This window comes from Bos indicus, chromosome 1, assembly GCF_029378745.1.
Source record: "Bos indicus isolate NIAB-ARS_2022 breed Sahiwal x Tharparkar chromosome 1, NIAB-ARS_B.indTharparkar_mat_pri_1.0, whole genome shotgun sequence".
Lineage (NCBI taxonomy): Eukaryota > Metazoa > Chordata > Mammalia > Artiodactyla > Bovidae > Bos > Bos indicus.
The window spans coordinates 111,038,975-111,055,244 of NC_091760.1; the positions used below are offsets into that span (position 1 = coordinate 111,038,975).

The 16,270-nt window shown below is 38.3% G+C and overlaps 1 protein-coding gene across 2 annotated transcripts in view; it reads right to left on the reverse strand.

Moving 5' to 3' along the window:
- LEKR1 (leucine, glutamate and lysine rich 1) overlaps positions 1 to 16,270 on the reverse strand; it is a 224,905-nt gene that overhangs the window by 88,163 nt on the left and 120,472 nt on the right. For both annotated transcript variants that reach the window (XM_070792615.1, XM_019960397.2), the window contains one exon: positions 15,693 to 15,774. In XM_070792615.1, coding sequence (XP_070648716.1) covers positions 15,693 to 15,774 — 82 coding nt within the window. The remainder of the gene's footprint in view (positions 1 to 15,692; positions 15,775 to 16,270) is intronic.

Genomic DNA, 16,270 nt, shown 5'->3' on the forward strand with positions numbered 1-16,270 from the left:
GTACTTTGAAGGATATACTAACTTTAAACACTTGTCTTAATATCTTCCGTTTGCTATTTAACAATTTCTGTTTGTGTTAAAATTTTCTTGTGTGAGTTCAGAGCCATCTGGAACAAGGCTAGGGGGAGGTTTTTCTCACATACCGGGTAATCTTTGGTTGGGTGTTTACCCTAAGCCTAAGTTTCTCTGTTTTCTCATCTGCTTTGCTGTTTACTGTTGCCTAGACTGTTTTTCGAAGAAGGCAATGGCAACCCACTCCAGTACTCTTGCCTGGAAAATCCCACTGGTGGAGGAACCTGGTAGGCTGCAGTCCATGGGGTCGCTAAGAGTTGGACACGACTGAGCGGCTTCACTTTCACTTTTCACTTTCATGTATTGGAGAAGGAAATGGCAACCCACTTCAGTGTTCTTGCCTGGAAAATCCCAGGGATGGGGAAGCCTGGTGGGCTACCATCTACAGGGTCGCACAGAGTCGGACACGACTGAAGCGACTTAGCAGCAGCAGCAGCAGCAGACTGTTTTTAAAGGTTGGTGATGAAGGCGCAGAGTATGCTGGGGGTACTGGAGGTTTGTCGTAGGATGTGGGAAACCTGGGCCCTTCTGGGATTTAGTAGCTGCCAGGCTCCCCAGCTCCAGTCCTCACACTCATTGCTTTATTCTGGGTGCAGATGCCTTGCTAAAGCTGCTTCACACAGGAACTGTTGATTGGGGGAAAGGTGTCTCGCTGAGTGGCCAATGGCTTAAATGTTCCAAATATGATTCCTCAGAGTAGGTTTCATTGGATCACCTGAATCAGAATCGTGTGTGTGGGGGTGGGGGGGTGGGGTGGGGAGGGGTGCTTTAAATGCAGATTGCTCAGAGACACCCCAAACCCCAAAGTAAAACCAGAATATCTGTGGGAATGGAGCCCAGACACTGATCCTCGGATTGGGTCTGTGGGGAAGGTCATACTGTAACACACAGTTTCAATAAACTCGCCAGGATTCTTCTGTAGACTGGAGTTGGAGAACCACTCTTATGATGATTTGCGAGATCCCACTCTCTTCTGTTTGTGTTAACTGATTCCAAGTGAGTCCTGCCTGTCACATGCCCACCACACAACTGCTTTTCCTCTAGTTTATTCCTCTGTTGACCCTTTTTATTGTCCTTCCTATGTCTTTCCTTTTAGAAATTTCTAAAAATTTCTCACCTTTTATAGCAGTCTTTCTTGTTAGTCTTATTTACCTTTCTTATCCTATATGCTGCTGCTGCTGCTGCTAAGTCGCCTCAGTCGTGTCTGACTCTGTGCGACCCCATAGATGGCAGCTCACCAGGCTCCCCTGTCTCTGGGATTCTCCAGGCAAGAACACTGGAGTGGGTTGCCATTTCCTTCTCCAATGCATGAAAGTGAAAGTGAAGCCACTCAGTCGTGTCCGACTCTAAGTGACCCCATGGACTGAAGCATACCAGGCTCCTCCCATGGGATTTACCAGGCAAAAGTATTGGAGTGGGTTGCCATTGCCTTCTCCATCTTATCCTATATCAGTTCAGTTCAGTTGCTCAGTTGTGTCTGACTCTTTGCAACCCCATTAATCACAGCATGCCAGGCCTTCCTGTCCATCACCAACTCCCGGAGTTCACTCAAACTCACGTCCATCGAGTTGGTGATGCCATCCAGCCATCTCATCCTCTGTCATCCCCTTCTCCTCCTGCCCCCACTCCCTCCCAGCAAGAGTCTTTTCCAATGAGTCAACTCTTCACATAAGGTGGCCAAAGTATTGGAGTTTTAGCTTTAGCAACATTCCTTCCAATGAACACCCAGGACTGATCTCCTTTAGAATGGACTGGTTGGATCTCCTTGCAGTCCAAGGGACTCTCAAGACTCTTCTCCAACACCACAGTTCAAAAGCATCAATTCTTTGGTGCTCAGCTTTCTTCACAGTCCAACTCTCACATCCATACATGACCACCGGAAAAACCATAGCCTTGACTAGACAGACCTTTGTTGGCAAAGCAATGGCTCTGGTTTTTAATATGCTGTCTAGGTTGGTCATAACTTTCCTTCCAAGGAGTAAGCATCTTTTATTTATTTATTTATTTTTTTGAATTTGCCAACATCTCTTTGTTTTTTTTTGTTTTTTTTTTAAATTTTATTTTATTTTTAAACTTTACATAATTGTATTAGTTTTGCCAAATATCAAAATGAATCCACCACAGGTATACATGTGTTCCCCATCCTGAACCCTCCTCCCTCCTCCCTCCCCATACCATCCCTCTGGGTTGTCCCAGTGCACTAGCCCCAAGCATCCAGTATCGTGCATCGAACCTGGACTGGCAACTCGTTTCATACATGATATTTTACATGTTACAATGTCATTCTCCCAAATCTTCCCACCCTCTCCCTCTCCCACAGAGTCCATAAGACTATTCTATACATCAGTGTCTCTTTTGCTGTCTCGTACACAGGGTTATTGTTACCCTCTTTCTAAATTCCATATATATGCGTTAGAATACTGTATTTATGTTTTTCCTTCTGGCTTACTTCACTCTGTATAATAGGCTCCAGTTTCATCCACCTCATTAGAACTGATTCAAATGTATTCTTCTTAATGGCTGAGTAATACTCCATTGTGTATATGTACCACAGCTTTCTTATCCATTCATCTGCTGATGGACATCTAGGTTGCTTCCATGTCTTGGCTATTATAAACAGTGCTGCGATGAACATTGGGGTACACGTGTCTCTTTCCCTTCTGGTTTCCTCAGTGTGTATGCCCAGCAGTGGGGTTGCTGGATCATAAGGCAGTTCTATTTCCAGTTTTTTAAGGAATCTCCACACTGTTCTCCATAGTGGCTGTACTAGTTTGCATTCCCACCAACAGTGTAAGAGGGTTCCCTTTTCTCCACACTCTCTCCAGCATTTATTATTTGTAGACTTTTGGATCGCAGCCATTCTGACTGGCGTGAAATGGTACCTCATAGTGGTTTTGATTTGCATTTCTCTGATAATGAGTGATGTTGAGCATCTTTTCATGTGTTTGTTAGCCATCTGTATGTCTTTTTTGGAGAAATGTCTATTTAGTTCTTTGGCCCATTTTTTGATTGGGTCGTTTATTTTTCTGGAGTTGAGCTGTAGGAGTTGCTTGTATATTTTTGAGATTAGTTGTTTGTCGGTTGCTTCATTTGCTATTATTTTCTCCCATTCTGAAGGCTGTCTTTTCACCTTGCTAATAGTTTCCTTTGATGTGCAGAAGCTTTTAAGGTTAATTAGGTCCCATTTGTTTATTTTTATTTCCAATATTCTGGGAGGTGGGTCATAGAGGATCCTGCTGTGATGTATGTCGGAGAGTGTTTTGCCTATGTTCTCCTCTAGGAGTTTTATAGTTTCTGGTCTTACGTTTAGATCTTTAATCCATTTTGAGTTTATTTTTGTGTATGGTGTTAGAAAGTGTTCTAGTTTCATTCTTTTACAAGTGGTTGACCAGATTTCCCAGCACCACTTGTTAAAGAGATTGTCTTTAATCCATTGTATATTCTTGCCTCCTTTGTCGAAGATAAGGTGTCCATATGTGCGTGGATTTATCTCTGGGCTTTCTATTTTATTCCATTGATCAATATTTCTGTCTTTGTGCCAGTACCATACTGTCTTGATAACTGTGGCTTTGTAGTAGAGCCTGAAGTCAGGCAGGTTGATTCCTCCAGTTCCATTCTTCTTTCTCAAGATCGCTTTGGCTATTCGAGGTTTTTTGTATTTCCATACAAATTGTGAAATTATTTGTTCTAGCTCTGTGAAGAATACTGTTGGTAGCTTGATAGGGATTGCGTTGAATCTATAAATTGCTTTGGGTAGTATACTCATTTTCACTATATTGATTCTTCCAATCCATGAACATGGTATATTTCTCCATCTATTAGTGTCCTCTTTGATTTCTTTCACCAGTGTTTTATAGTTTTCTATATATAGGTCTTTAGTTTCTTTAGGTAGATATATTCCTAAGTATTTTATTCTTTCTGTTGCAATGGTGAATGGAATTGTTTCCTTAATTTCTATTTCTGTTTTCTCATTATTAGTGTATAGGAATGCAAGGGATTTCTGTGTGTTGATTTTATATCCTGCAACTTTACTGTAGTCATTGATTATTTCTAGTAATTTTCTGGTGGACTCTTTAGGGTTTTCTATGTAGAGGATCATGTCATCTGCAAATAGTGAGAGTTTTACTTCTTTTCCAATTTGGATTCCTTTTATTTCTTTTTCTGCTCTGATTGCTGTGGCCAAAACTTCCAAAACTATGTTGAATAGTAATGGTGAAAGTGGGCACCCTTGTCTTGTTCCTGACTTTAGAGGAAATGCTTTCAATTTTTCACCATTGAGGATAATGTTTGCAGTGGGTTTGTCATATATAGCTTTTATTATGTTGAGGTATGTTCCTTCTATTCCTGCTTTCTGGAGAGTTTTTTATCATAAATGGATGTTGAATTTTGTCAAAGACTTTCTCTGCATCTATTGAGATAATCATATGGTTTTTATTTTTCAATTTGTTAATGTGGTGTATTACATTGATTGATTTGCGGATATTGAAGAATCCTTGCATCCCTGGGATAAAGCCCACTTGATCATGGTGTATGATCTTTTTAATGTGTTGTTGGATTCTGATTGCTAGAATTTTGTTAAGGATTTTTGCATCTATGTTCATCAGTGATATTGGCCTGTAGTTTTCTTTTTTTGTGGGATCTTTGTCAGGTTTTGGTATTAGGGTGATGGTGGCCTCATAGAATGAGTTTGGAAGTTTACCTTCCTCTGCAATTTTCTGGAAGAGTTTGAGCAGGATAGGTGTTAGCTCTTCTCTAAATTTTTGGTAGAATTCAGCTGTGAAGCCGTCTGGACCGGGGCTTTTGTTTGCTGGAAGATTTTTGATTACAGTTTCAATTTCCATGCTTGTGATGGGTCTGTTAAGATTTTCTATTTCTTCCTGGTCCAGTTTTGGAAAGTTGTACTTTTCTAAGAATTTGTCCATTTCTTCCACGTTGTCCATTTTATTGGCATATAATTGTTGATAGTACTCTCTTATGATCCTTTGTATTTCTGTGTTGTCTGTTGTGATCTCTCCATTTTCGTTTCTAATTTTGTTGATTTGATTTTTCTCCCTTTGTTTCTTGATGAGTCTGGCTAATGGTATGTCAATTTTATTTATCCTTTCAAAGAACCAGCTTTTGGTTTTGTTGATTTTTGCTATGGTCTCTTTTGTTTCTTTTGCATTTATTTCTGCTCTAATTTTTAAGATTTCTTTCCTTCTACTAACCCTGGGGTTCTTCATTTCTTCCTTTTCTAGTTGCTTTAGGTGTAGAGTTAGGTTATTCATTTGACTTTTTTCTTGTTTCTTGAGGTGTGCCTGTATTGCTATGAACTTTCCCCTTAGGACTGCTTTTACCGTGTCCCACAGGTTTTGGGTTGTTGTGTTTTCATTTTCATTCGTTTCTATGCAAATTTTGATTTCTTTTTTGATTTCTTCTGTGATTTGTTGGTTATTCAGCAGCGTGTTGTTCAGCCTCCATATGTTGGAATTTTTAATAGTTTTTCTCCTGTAATTGAGATCTAATCTTACTGCATTGTGGTCAGAAAAAATGCTTGGAATGATTTCTATCTTTTTGAATTTACCAAGGCTAGCTTTATGGCCCAGGATGTGATCTATCCTGGAGAAGGTTCCATGTGCGCTTGAGAAAAAGGTGAAATTCATTGTTTTGGGATGAAATGACCTATAGATATCAATTAGGTCTAACTGGTCTATTGTATCGTTTAAAGTTTGTGTTTCCTTGTTAATTTTCTGTTTAGTTGATCTATCCATAGGTGTAAGTGGGGTATTAAAGTCTCCCACTATTATTGTGTTATTGTTAATTTCTCCTTTCATACTTGTTAGCATTTGTCTTACGTACTGTGGTGCTCCCGTGTTGGGTGCATATATATTTATAATTGTTATATCTTCTTCTTGGATTGATCCTTTGATCATTATGTAGTGACCTTCTTTGTCTCTTTTCACAGCCTTTGTTTTAAAGTCTATTTTATCTGATATGAGTATTGCTACTCCTGCTTTCTTTTGGTCCCTATTTGCATGGAAAATCTTTTTCCAGCCCTTCACTTTCAGTCTGTATGTGTCCCCTGTTTTGAGGTGGGTCTCTTGTAGACAACATATGTAGGGGTCTTGTTTTTGTATCCATTCAGCCAGTCTTTGTCTTTTGGTTGGGGCATTCAACCCATTTACGTTTAAGGTAATTACTGATAAGTATGTTCCCGTTGCCATTTACTTTATTGTTTTGGGTTCGAGTTTATACACCGTTTTTGTGTTTCCTGTCTAGAGAATATCCTTTAGTATTTGTTGGAGAGCTGGTTTGGGGGTGCAGAATTCTCTCAGCTTTTGCTTGTCTGAAAAGCTTTTGATTTCTCCTTCATACTTGAATGAGATCCTTGCTGGGTACAATAATCTGGGCTGTAGGTTATTTTCTTTCATCATTTTAAGTATGTCTTGCCATTCCCTCCTGGCTTGAAGAGTTTCTATTGAAAGATCAACTGTTATCCTTATGGGAATTCCCTTGTGTGTTATTTGTTGTTTTTCCCTTGCTGCTTTTAATATTTGTTCTTTGTGTTTGATCTTTGTTAATTTGATTAATATGTGTCTTGGGGTGTTTCTCCTTGGGTTTATCCTGTTTGGGACTCTCTGGGTTTCTTGGACTTGGGTGATTATTTCCTTCCCCATTTTAGGGAAGTTTTCCACTATTATCTCCTCAAGTATTTTCTCATGGTCTTTCTTTTTGTCTTCTTCTTCTGGAACCCCTATTATTCGAATGTTGTAGCGTTTAATATTGTCCTGGAGGTCTCTGAGATTGTCCTCATTTCTTTTAATTCGTTTTTCTTTTATCCTCTCTGATTCATTTATTTCTACCATTCTATCTTCTAATTCACTAATCCTGTCTTCTGCCTCTGTTATTCTACTATTTGTTGCCTCCAGAGTGTTTTTAATTTCACTTAGTGCATTATTCATTATATATTGACTCTTTTTTATTTCTTCTAGGTCCTTGTTAAACCTTTCTTGCATCTTCTCAATCCTTGTCTCCAGGCTATTTATCTGTGATTCCATTTTAGTTTCAAGATTTTGGATCAATTTCACTATCATTATTCGGAATTCTTTATCAGGTAGATTCCCTATCTCTTCCTCTTTTGTTTGGTTTGGTGGGCATTTATCCTGTTCCTTTATCTGCTGAGTATTCCTCTGTCTCTTCATCTTGTTTAAATTGCTGAGTTTGGGGTGTCCTTTCTGTATTCTGGCAGTTTGTGGAGTTCTCTTTATTGTGGTGTTTCCTCGCTGTGTGTGGGTTTGTACAGGTGGCTTGTCAAGGTTTCCTGGTTAGGGAAGCTTGTGTTGGTGTTCTGGTGGGTGGAGCTGTATTTCTTCTCTCTGGAGTGCAATGAAATGTCCAGTAATGAGTTATGAGATGTCTATAGTTTTGGGGTGACTTTGGCCAGCCTGTATCTTGAAGCTCAGGGCTGTGTTCCTTTGTTGCTGGAGAATTTGCTTGGTATGTCTTGCCCTGGAACTTATTGGCCCTTGTGTGGTGCTTGGTTTCAGTGTCAGTATGGAGGCATTTGATGAGCTCCTGTGAATGAATGTTCCTTGGAGTCAGGAGTTCCCTGGAGTCAGGGTTTGGACTTAAGTCTCCTGCTTCCGATTATCGGTCTTATTTTTACAGTAGTTTCAAAACTTCTCCTTCTATACAGCACCATTGATAAAACATCTACATTAAAGATGATAAGTTTCTCTACAGTGAGGGTCACTCAGAGAGGTTCACAGGGTTACATGGAGAAGAGAAGAGGGAGGAGGGAGTTAGAGGTGACCCAAATGAGATGAGGTGAATCAATAGTGGAGAGAGTGGGCTAGCCAGTAGTCACTTCCTTATGTGCACTCCACAACTGGACCACTCAGAGATGTTCACGGGGTTATACAGAGAAGAGAAGAAGGAGGAAGGTAACAGAGGTGGCCAGAAGGATAAAAGGGGGGAATGAAAAGGAGGGAGACAGATCCAGCCAGTAATCAGTTCCCTAAGTGTTCTCCACCGTCTGGAACACACAGAAATTCACAGAGTTGGGTAGAGTAGAGAGGGGTTAGGGAGGAGACACAGGCGACCTGGTGGAGAAAAAGGAGGGTCCAAAGGGAGAGAGAGCAGTCAAGCCAGTAATCTCACTCCCTAGTGAAAAATGGGTCCTGAAGATTGGGTCCTTAAAGGTACAAAATTGGTAACAAATACATAAAAGCAAAAATTAAAAATCTAGAGTAGAGTTTGGAATTTCAAAAATACGATGTTAAAGAAAAGAAGAAGGAAAAGAAAGAGAGAAAGAACGAACAAACGAAAACAAACAAGGTCGCGAAAATTATAAAGAAAGTACAGGTACAAAATTGATAACTAATACCAGAAAGCAAAAATTAAAAATCTAGAGTAGAGTTTGGAATTTCAAAAATACAATGTTAAAAAAAAAAAAAAAAGAAGAAGAAAAATAAAGAGAGAAAACAAACAAACAAATACGAACAATGTCACAAAAATTATAAAGAAAATACAGGTACAAAATTGATATCAAATACCAAAAAGCATAAATTAAAAATCTAGAGTAAAGTTTGGAATTTCAGATATACAATGTTATATAAAAGAAGAAGAGAAAGAAACAGAGAAGAAGAAAAAAAGAAAAAAAAAGTCACAGAAATTATATAAAAAAAAAAACTATAGGTACAAAATTGATAACATACCAAAAAGCGAAAATTAAAAATCTAGAGTAGAGTTTGGAATTTCAAAAATACAATGTTAAAGAAAAGAAGAAAAAAACAAAAACAAACAAACAAAAAAAACAAGGTCAAAAAATTATAAAATATATATATATGAAGTTTGCTGAAGAAGAAAAAAATAAGGTCTTTTTTTTTTTTTTTTTTTTTGCAAAGTAATAGGTTATAAAAGTGAAAATTAAAGGAACAATAGAGGACTTAAATTTTTTTTTTTTTAATTAAAAAAAGAAAAAAGAAAGAATGATCGTAAAAATAATAAAAATATATCTAGGACTTTTTTTTTTTTTTTTTTTTTTTTGTGGGTGTTGTGGGTTCAGTTCATTTTTGGCTAGTTCCTTGGTCAGATTTATATTTCTCAAGATCTATAGGCCCCTTCCTATGTAGTCCGTAGTAACCACAGGGTTTTGATCTATTGCCTGTAGCTTCCAAGGCGTTTCCCTCTGTTATATCTTCTTCTGTTTGCTAGTCTTTTCAGTATCTGGTTTCCGCCCTGACTCAAAGGGCATGGTGGAGGACACTTTTTTTTTTTTTTTTTTAGGCTTACTTGTTCAGTCGCGCTGTGGGGAGGGAGGGAGGGAGAGTAAGCATCTTTTAATTTCACGGCTGAAATCACCATCTGCAGTGATTTTGGAGTCCCCAGAAATAAAGTCTGACACTGTTTCCACTGTTTCCCCATCTATTTCCCATGAAGTGATGGGACCAGATGCCATGATCTTAGTTTTCTGAATGTTGAGCCTTAAGTCAACTTTTTAACTCTCCTTTTTATATATATAAAACAAAACTGTATTTCCTAGTTCTCTATATATACACATATAGTTAAAACTAATACAGTTGTATTTGACAGCATCTTTACTTTTTATTACTTTAGGGAGGTCTTCCCTAAATTAATCTAGATGTGACACGAAATTTGTAGAAAATGTCATTACTTTTCAGAGCATCACTAACACTCTACTTCTTCAGTAAACATTACTGGTTACCTTCTGGACACGTACTGTAGCTTTCTCCATGGCCATCAGAGCCCCATTATCATCTGTTCTCAGGACAAATTCTGCTTGACCTAACTCTGGTAGTCCTGTTGTCCTTGCCAGTGATTCATTTAGGGGAGGGTTGTAAAGAGTTCTAGCCAAGAGATGTAATGAGAGGGCTGTTTGGTGGCTTCTGGAAAATTTTTATCTCACTTCTAAGAAGACTCCAGAAAAACAGGCCCTTCCGGCCCCTGGGGTGGTTATATTTGGATGTGATACCTGGGCCTGCAGCCATTTCATGATGTTAGGAGACTTAGCCTTGGGGTGAAGCCAGTGCTGAGGGCAGCAGAATGGAGACAGAAAGAACATCAAGATCCTTAGTGATGTTGTTGAGTGGGTGGATTGACTAAACTTGAAACCCCTCTCTCTATTACTTATAGCTCAAAGCATCCTAAGTGATAAAATCTCTATTTTCAAATATGTAACAAGTTTTTCTAAACCTTGGAAAATATTTCCTTATACATCTTAGGAAAAAAAAAAAAACCTCAACTCATCCATTTAAAAACTGCCTTTTCCCATAAATAAAAATCCACAAAATTTATATCCAAACATTTAAAAATCTTTAAACAAAACAATTATATTAAGTTGGATAGGTGAAACTCATTCCTGCACCCACCCACCCCACCACTCATACACACACATAAAGAGTAGGAATTTAATTTTTTTAAAAATCAAATTTCATAGCACCTTCCAATTTCTGGAAGTTCAAACAGGTTTGAGAATGTAGAGAAAACCTCAAATTTATTAAGAAATCGTATGTCTGGATTTTTGAGTGGATTATTTTGACTTTAAACTGAATTTATCATGAAACAATGGCCAAGTTGCAAATTTGGTTTTAACCTATTAATAAAATAGTATTTAAATACTACTGGAGACTTACTGAGCTCTGAGTACCTTAAGCTGTCTTGGACTCTGATCACAAACACCCAACCTACTCAACTTCATCCTAGTAATGAAGGAGCATAGACGGAGTAGAGACGGAAGAGGTAGTTATGGGCAGCACAGAGAAAGGTCTCTAGCAGGTTGGGACCATTTAAGTGGCTCTATCTTTTGTAACTCAGGTTTTCTAAAAGTGGTTACTTTGCTCATTTTCTAGTTTTAAGAAGTTCTTGTTGCAGGATATAAAATCAACACACAGAAATCCCTCGCATTTCTATACACTAATAATGAGAAAATAGAAAGAGAAATTAAGGAAACAATTCCATTCACCACTGCAATGAAAAGAATAAAATATTTAGGAATATATCTACCTAAAGAAACAAAAGACCTATATATAGAAAACTATAAAACACTGGTGAAAGAAATCAAAGAGGACACTAATAGATGGAGAAACATACCGTGTTCATGGATTGGAAGAATCAATATAGTGAAAATGAGTATACTACCCAAAGCAATTTATAGATTCAATGCAATCCCTATCAAGCTACCAATGGTATTTTTCACAGAGCTAGAACAAATAATTTCACAATTTGTATGGAAATACAAAAAACTCAAATAGCCAAAGCAATCTTGAGAAAGAATGGAACTGGAGGAATCAACCTGCCTGACTTCAGGCTCTACTACAAAGCCACAGTCATCAAGACAGTATGGTACTTGCACAAAGACAGAAATATAGATCAATGGAACAAAATAGAAAGCCCAGAGATAAATCCACACACCAATGGACACCTTATCTTTGACAAAGGAGGCAAGAATATACAATGGAGAAAAAACAATCTCTTTAACAAGTGGTGCTAGGAAAACTGGTCAACCACTTGTAAAAGAATGAAACTAGAACACTTTCTAACACCATACACAAAAATAAACTCAAAATGGATTAAAGATCTCAATGTAAGACCAGAAACTATAAAACTCCTAGAGGAGAACATAGGCAAAACACTCTCTGACATAAATCACAGCGGGATCCTCTATGATCTGCCTCCCAGAATATTGGAAATAAAAGCAAAAATAAACAAATGGGATCTAATTAAAATTAAAAGCTTCTGCACAACAAAGGAAACTATAAGCAAGGTGAAAAGACAGCCATCAGAATGGGAGAAAATAATAGCAAATGAAACAACTGACAAAGAATTAATCTCAAAAATATACAAGCAACTCCTGAAGCTCAATTCCAGAAAAATAAATGACCCAATCAAAAAATGGGCCAAAGACCTAAACAGACATTTCTCCAAAGAAGACATACAGATGGCTAACAAACACATGAAAAGATGCTCAACATCACTCATTATCAGAGAAATGCAAATCAAGACTACAATGAGGTACCATTTCACACCAGTCAGAATGGCTGCGATCCAAAAGTCTACAAGCAATAAATGCTGGAGAGGGTGTGGAGAAAAGGGAACCCTCTTACACTGTTGGTGGGAATGCAAACTAGTACAGCCACAACAGTGTGGAGATTCCTTAAAAAACTGGAAATAGAACTGCCATACGACCCAGCAATCCCACTGCTGGGCATACACACTGAGGAAACCAGAATTGAAAGAGACACATGTACACCAATGTTCATCACAGCACTGTTTATAATAGGCAGGACATGGAAGCAACCTAGATGTCCATCAGCAGACGAATGGATAAGAAAGCTGTGGTACATATACACAATGGAGTATTACTCAGCCATTAAGAAGAATACATTTGAATCAGTTCTAATGAGGTGGATGAAACTGGAGCCTATTATACAGAGTGAAGTAAGCCAGAAAGAAAAACACCAATACAGTATCAGTTCAGTTCAGTTCAGTCATTCAGTTGTGTCCGACTCTTTGCGACCCCATGAATCACAGCATGCCAGGCCTCCCTGTCCATCACAAACTCCCGGAGTTCACCCAGACTCACATCCATCGAGTCGGTGATGCCATCCAGCCATCTCATCCTCTGTCGTCCCCTTCTCCTCCTGTCCTCAATCCCTCCCAGCATCAGAGTCTTTTCCAATGAGTCAACTCTTTACATGAGGTGGCCAAAGGACTGGAGTTTCAGCTTTAGCATCATTCCTTCCAAGGAAATCCCAGGGCTGATCTCCTTTAGAATGGACTGGTTGGATCTCCTTGCAGTCCAAGGGACTCTCAAGAGTCTTCTCCAACACCACAGTTCAAAAGCACCAATTCTTCAGCACTCAGCCTTCTTCACAGTCCAACTCTCACATCCATACATGACCACAGGAAAAACCATAGCCTTGACTAGATGGACCTTTCTTGGCAAAGTAATGGCTCTGCTTTTGAATATGCTATCTAGGTTGGTCATAACTTTCCTTCCAAGGAGTAAGCGTCTTTTAATTTCATGGCTGCAATCACCATCTGCAGTGATTTTGGAGCCCAGAAAAATAAAGTCTGACACTGTTTCCACTGTTTCCCCATCTATTTCCCATGAAGTGATGGGACCAGATGCCATGATCTTCGTTTTCTGAATGTTGAGCTTTAAGCCAACTTTTTCACTCTCCACTTTCACTTTCATGAAGAGGCTTTTGAGTTCCTCTTCACTTTCTGCCATAAGGGTGGTGTCATCTGCATATCTAAGGTTATTGATATTTCTCCTGGCAATCTTGATTCCAGCTTGTGTTTCTTCCAGTCCAGCGTTTCTCATGATGTACTCTGCATATAAGTTAAATAAGCAGGGTGACAATATACAGCCTTGATGTACTCATTTTACTAATGCATATATATGGAATTTAGAAATATGGTAATGATAACCCTGATTGAGAGATAGCAAAAGAGACACAGATGTATAGAACGGTCTTTCGGACTCTGTGGGAGAGGGTGAAGGTGGGATAATTTGGGAGAATGGCATTGAAACATGTATAATATCGTATGTGAAACAAATCGCCAGTCCAGGCTCAATGCATGATACAGGATGCTTGGGGCTGCTGCGCTGGGATGACCCAGAGGGATGGTATGGGGAGTGGGTAGGAGGGGAGTTCAGGATGGGGAACACGTGTACACCCGTGGCAGATTCATGTTGATGTATGGCAAAACCAATAAAATACTGTAAAGTAATTAGCCTCCAATTAAAATAAATAAATTTATATTAAAAAATAAAATAAAAATAAATAACAGTAGAGGAAAAAAAAAGAAGTTCTCATATAGGAATAACCAGGTTTATTATAAACTGAAACAACAGCATCATCATTTTTGCAATTGTATAGTGACTTCCTTCAGGTAATTCATTTGATGGACTTTAGTGACGTAGTATTCTTTCCCACCAACTTCAGTCTCCTTTGACTCTTATCATTTCTCAGCACTCATATTATAAATTATATTAAAAATTAACTAACAAAAAATATCACAAGGCATGTATTAATATTAAATGGGTTGTGGCCAGACTTGGCAGCCCTCCAGATCAGACATTCATGTGGTCAGAACCCTCTTCCCTGATGTTACTAGAGAGTAGAAACTAATGATTCTTTACTGGCAATTCCCATCTTGCTTCTCTTTTTCGTGTTTCTTCTCATCAGAAAGCTCCTCGCTGGGCCCAGTGAGTCATGCTAGTACCACTTGTCCTCTCATTCCTTCAACCCCAGCCATCGTACACAGAGAACTGAACTATTGTTTACTGCAGTATTGACCACAGTGTTGTCAATCATGAATATTTGGTTTTGACTTTTGAAAATAAATTATTTTGTGGCAAATAGTCAAAGTATACATTAATTTGATAGAGTATTTTTTAAATTTGTTCTTCCTTGTTAAGAATTTTGTTGAACACATTTTTCTTAGGAGTAGTTCAAGGTCAATACAATATTCAGTTGCTAAGCATTCTAAATATTTATATTTCTTATGAGGCTCATCCTTCTAAAATATAGGAACTGAAAACCAAAGCTACCAGATCATATACCACAAAGTAAAAAATTTACTTATGTTTCAAAGATTATATAAATTCTTTTTATAATTATAGATGTACTATATTTATACTATGGGCTTCCCTGATGGCTCAGCTGTAAAGAATCTGCCTGCAATGCAGGAGAAGTAGGAGATGTGGGTTCAATCCCTAGGTTGGGAAGATTCCCTGGAGGAGGAAATTGCAACTCACTCCAGTTTTGCCTGAAAATCCCATGGACAAAGGAGCCTGGCAGGCTACAGTCCAAAGTGTCGGAAAGAGTTGGACATGACTGAGCAATCAAGCACAAATATTTACACTATAATATTTGAAATTTCTGAAATAAAACCATTTTAAAAAGAAATATTGTTCTGGATATTTTACAAAGGCATTGTCTTATCATTTGTTTTCCAATATTTTCTTTCTCACTTATGTAATGCACGAGCACTCCAGAATTTCAAAGATACTCAATGGCACCCCACTCCAGTACTCTTGCCTAGAAAATCCCATGGACAGAGGAGCCTAGTAGGCTTCAGTTCATGGGGTTGCTAAGAGTTGGACACGACTGAGCGACTTCACCTTCACTTTTCACTTTCATGCACTGGAGAAGGAAATGGCAACCCACTCCAGTGGTCTTGCCTGGAGAATCCCAGGGACGGGGGAGCCTGGTGGACTGCCATCTATGGAGTTGCACAGAGTCGGACACAACTGAAGCGACTTAGCAGCAGCACCAACTGTCTTTTTGAATCTAAAATTGATAGTTTTAAGAAACAACTTCAATATTGTTTCTTCTGGACAGATAATAAATAGATGAAAAGAGAAAAATTCAGAGAATATTAAGTTGCTACATTTGAATAAACAGGGAAACCTTTAATACTTTTCCCTGGATATGTAAAGAAATATTTCATGTATTTAAAAATATGTATAGGGCCTTCAATATAAGCCAGAAAAGTGAGAAAAATAGCAGTAGACCATACCCACACAACCAAATTACTGTCCTGGGTCACAGTGAATACATGAGGGTCTTTCTAAATTCTTGTAGGTTGTTCAATATTCACCATCTTACATGAGCTTTTCTTTGTAGTTGTCCATCTCAGTCACTGCCTTCTGAAGTTTTAGCCCAAGTGCTTCTACTTGACACTGTAAATCTGGAATGACATATGTATTCTTCTGATTAGTATATTTTAAATGTCCAGATATTTTTATAGAAAAAAAAAACACATTCTTCTAGAGTTGCCACTCAGCTCCTGAAGAATAATGCAGTTGTTTATTCTATTTTCACTTGGATTACCATACTCATCTGTACTCTGAAACCCAACAGAATTACTGGGTTTTGATAGACTCCATTTATTAGCCTCTTTCTGCCCCTAACATCATGCTAATTTTCTAACAGCTAATTGGCTAAATTTTACTAATGTTTTCAAAGGCAATTTATGTTGCAGCACACATATGAATTTTTGATCATGTGACTCACTTCTGAAACACTTGACTGCCTGAGCTCACTCTTGCGATCTGAAACTGAGAAGTATTGCTGAGGACTCTCAGTAAGAACCAAAATAGATAAACCATGTGCAAGGCTTCTGGTAAAGAATCTTTTAACTCTGGGTAGCATCTAATAGGCATTTTAATGACTTTCAAAGCCAA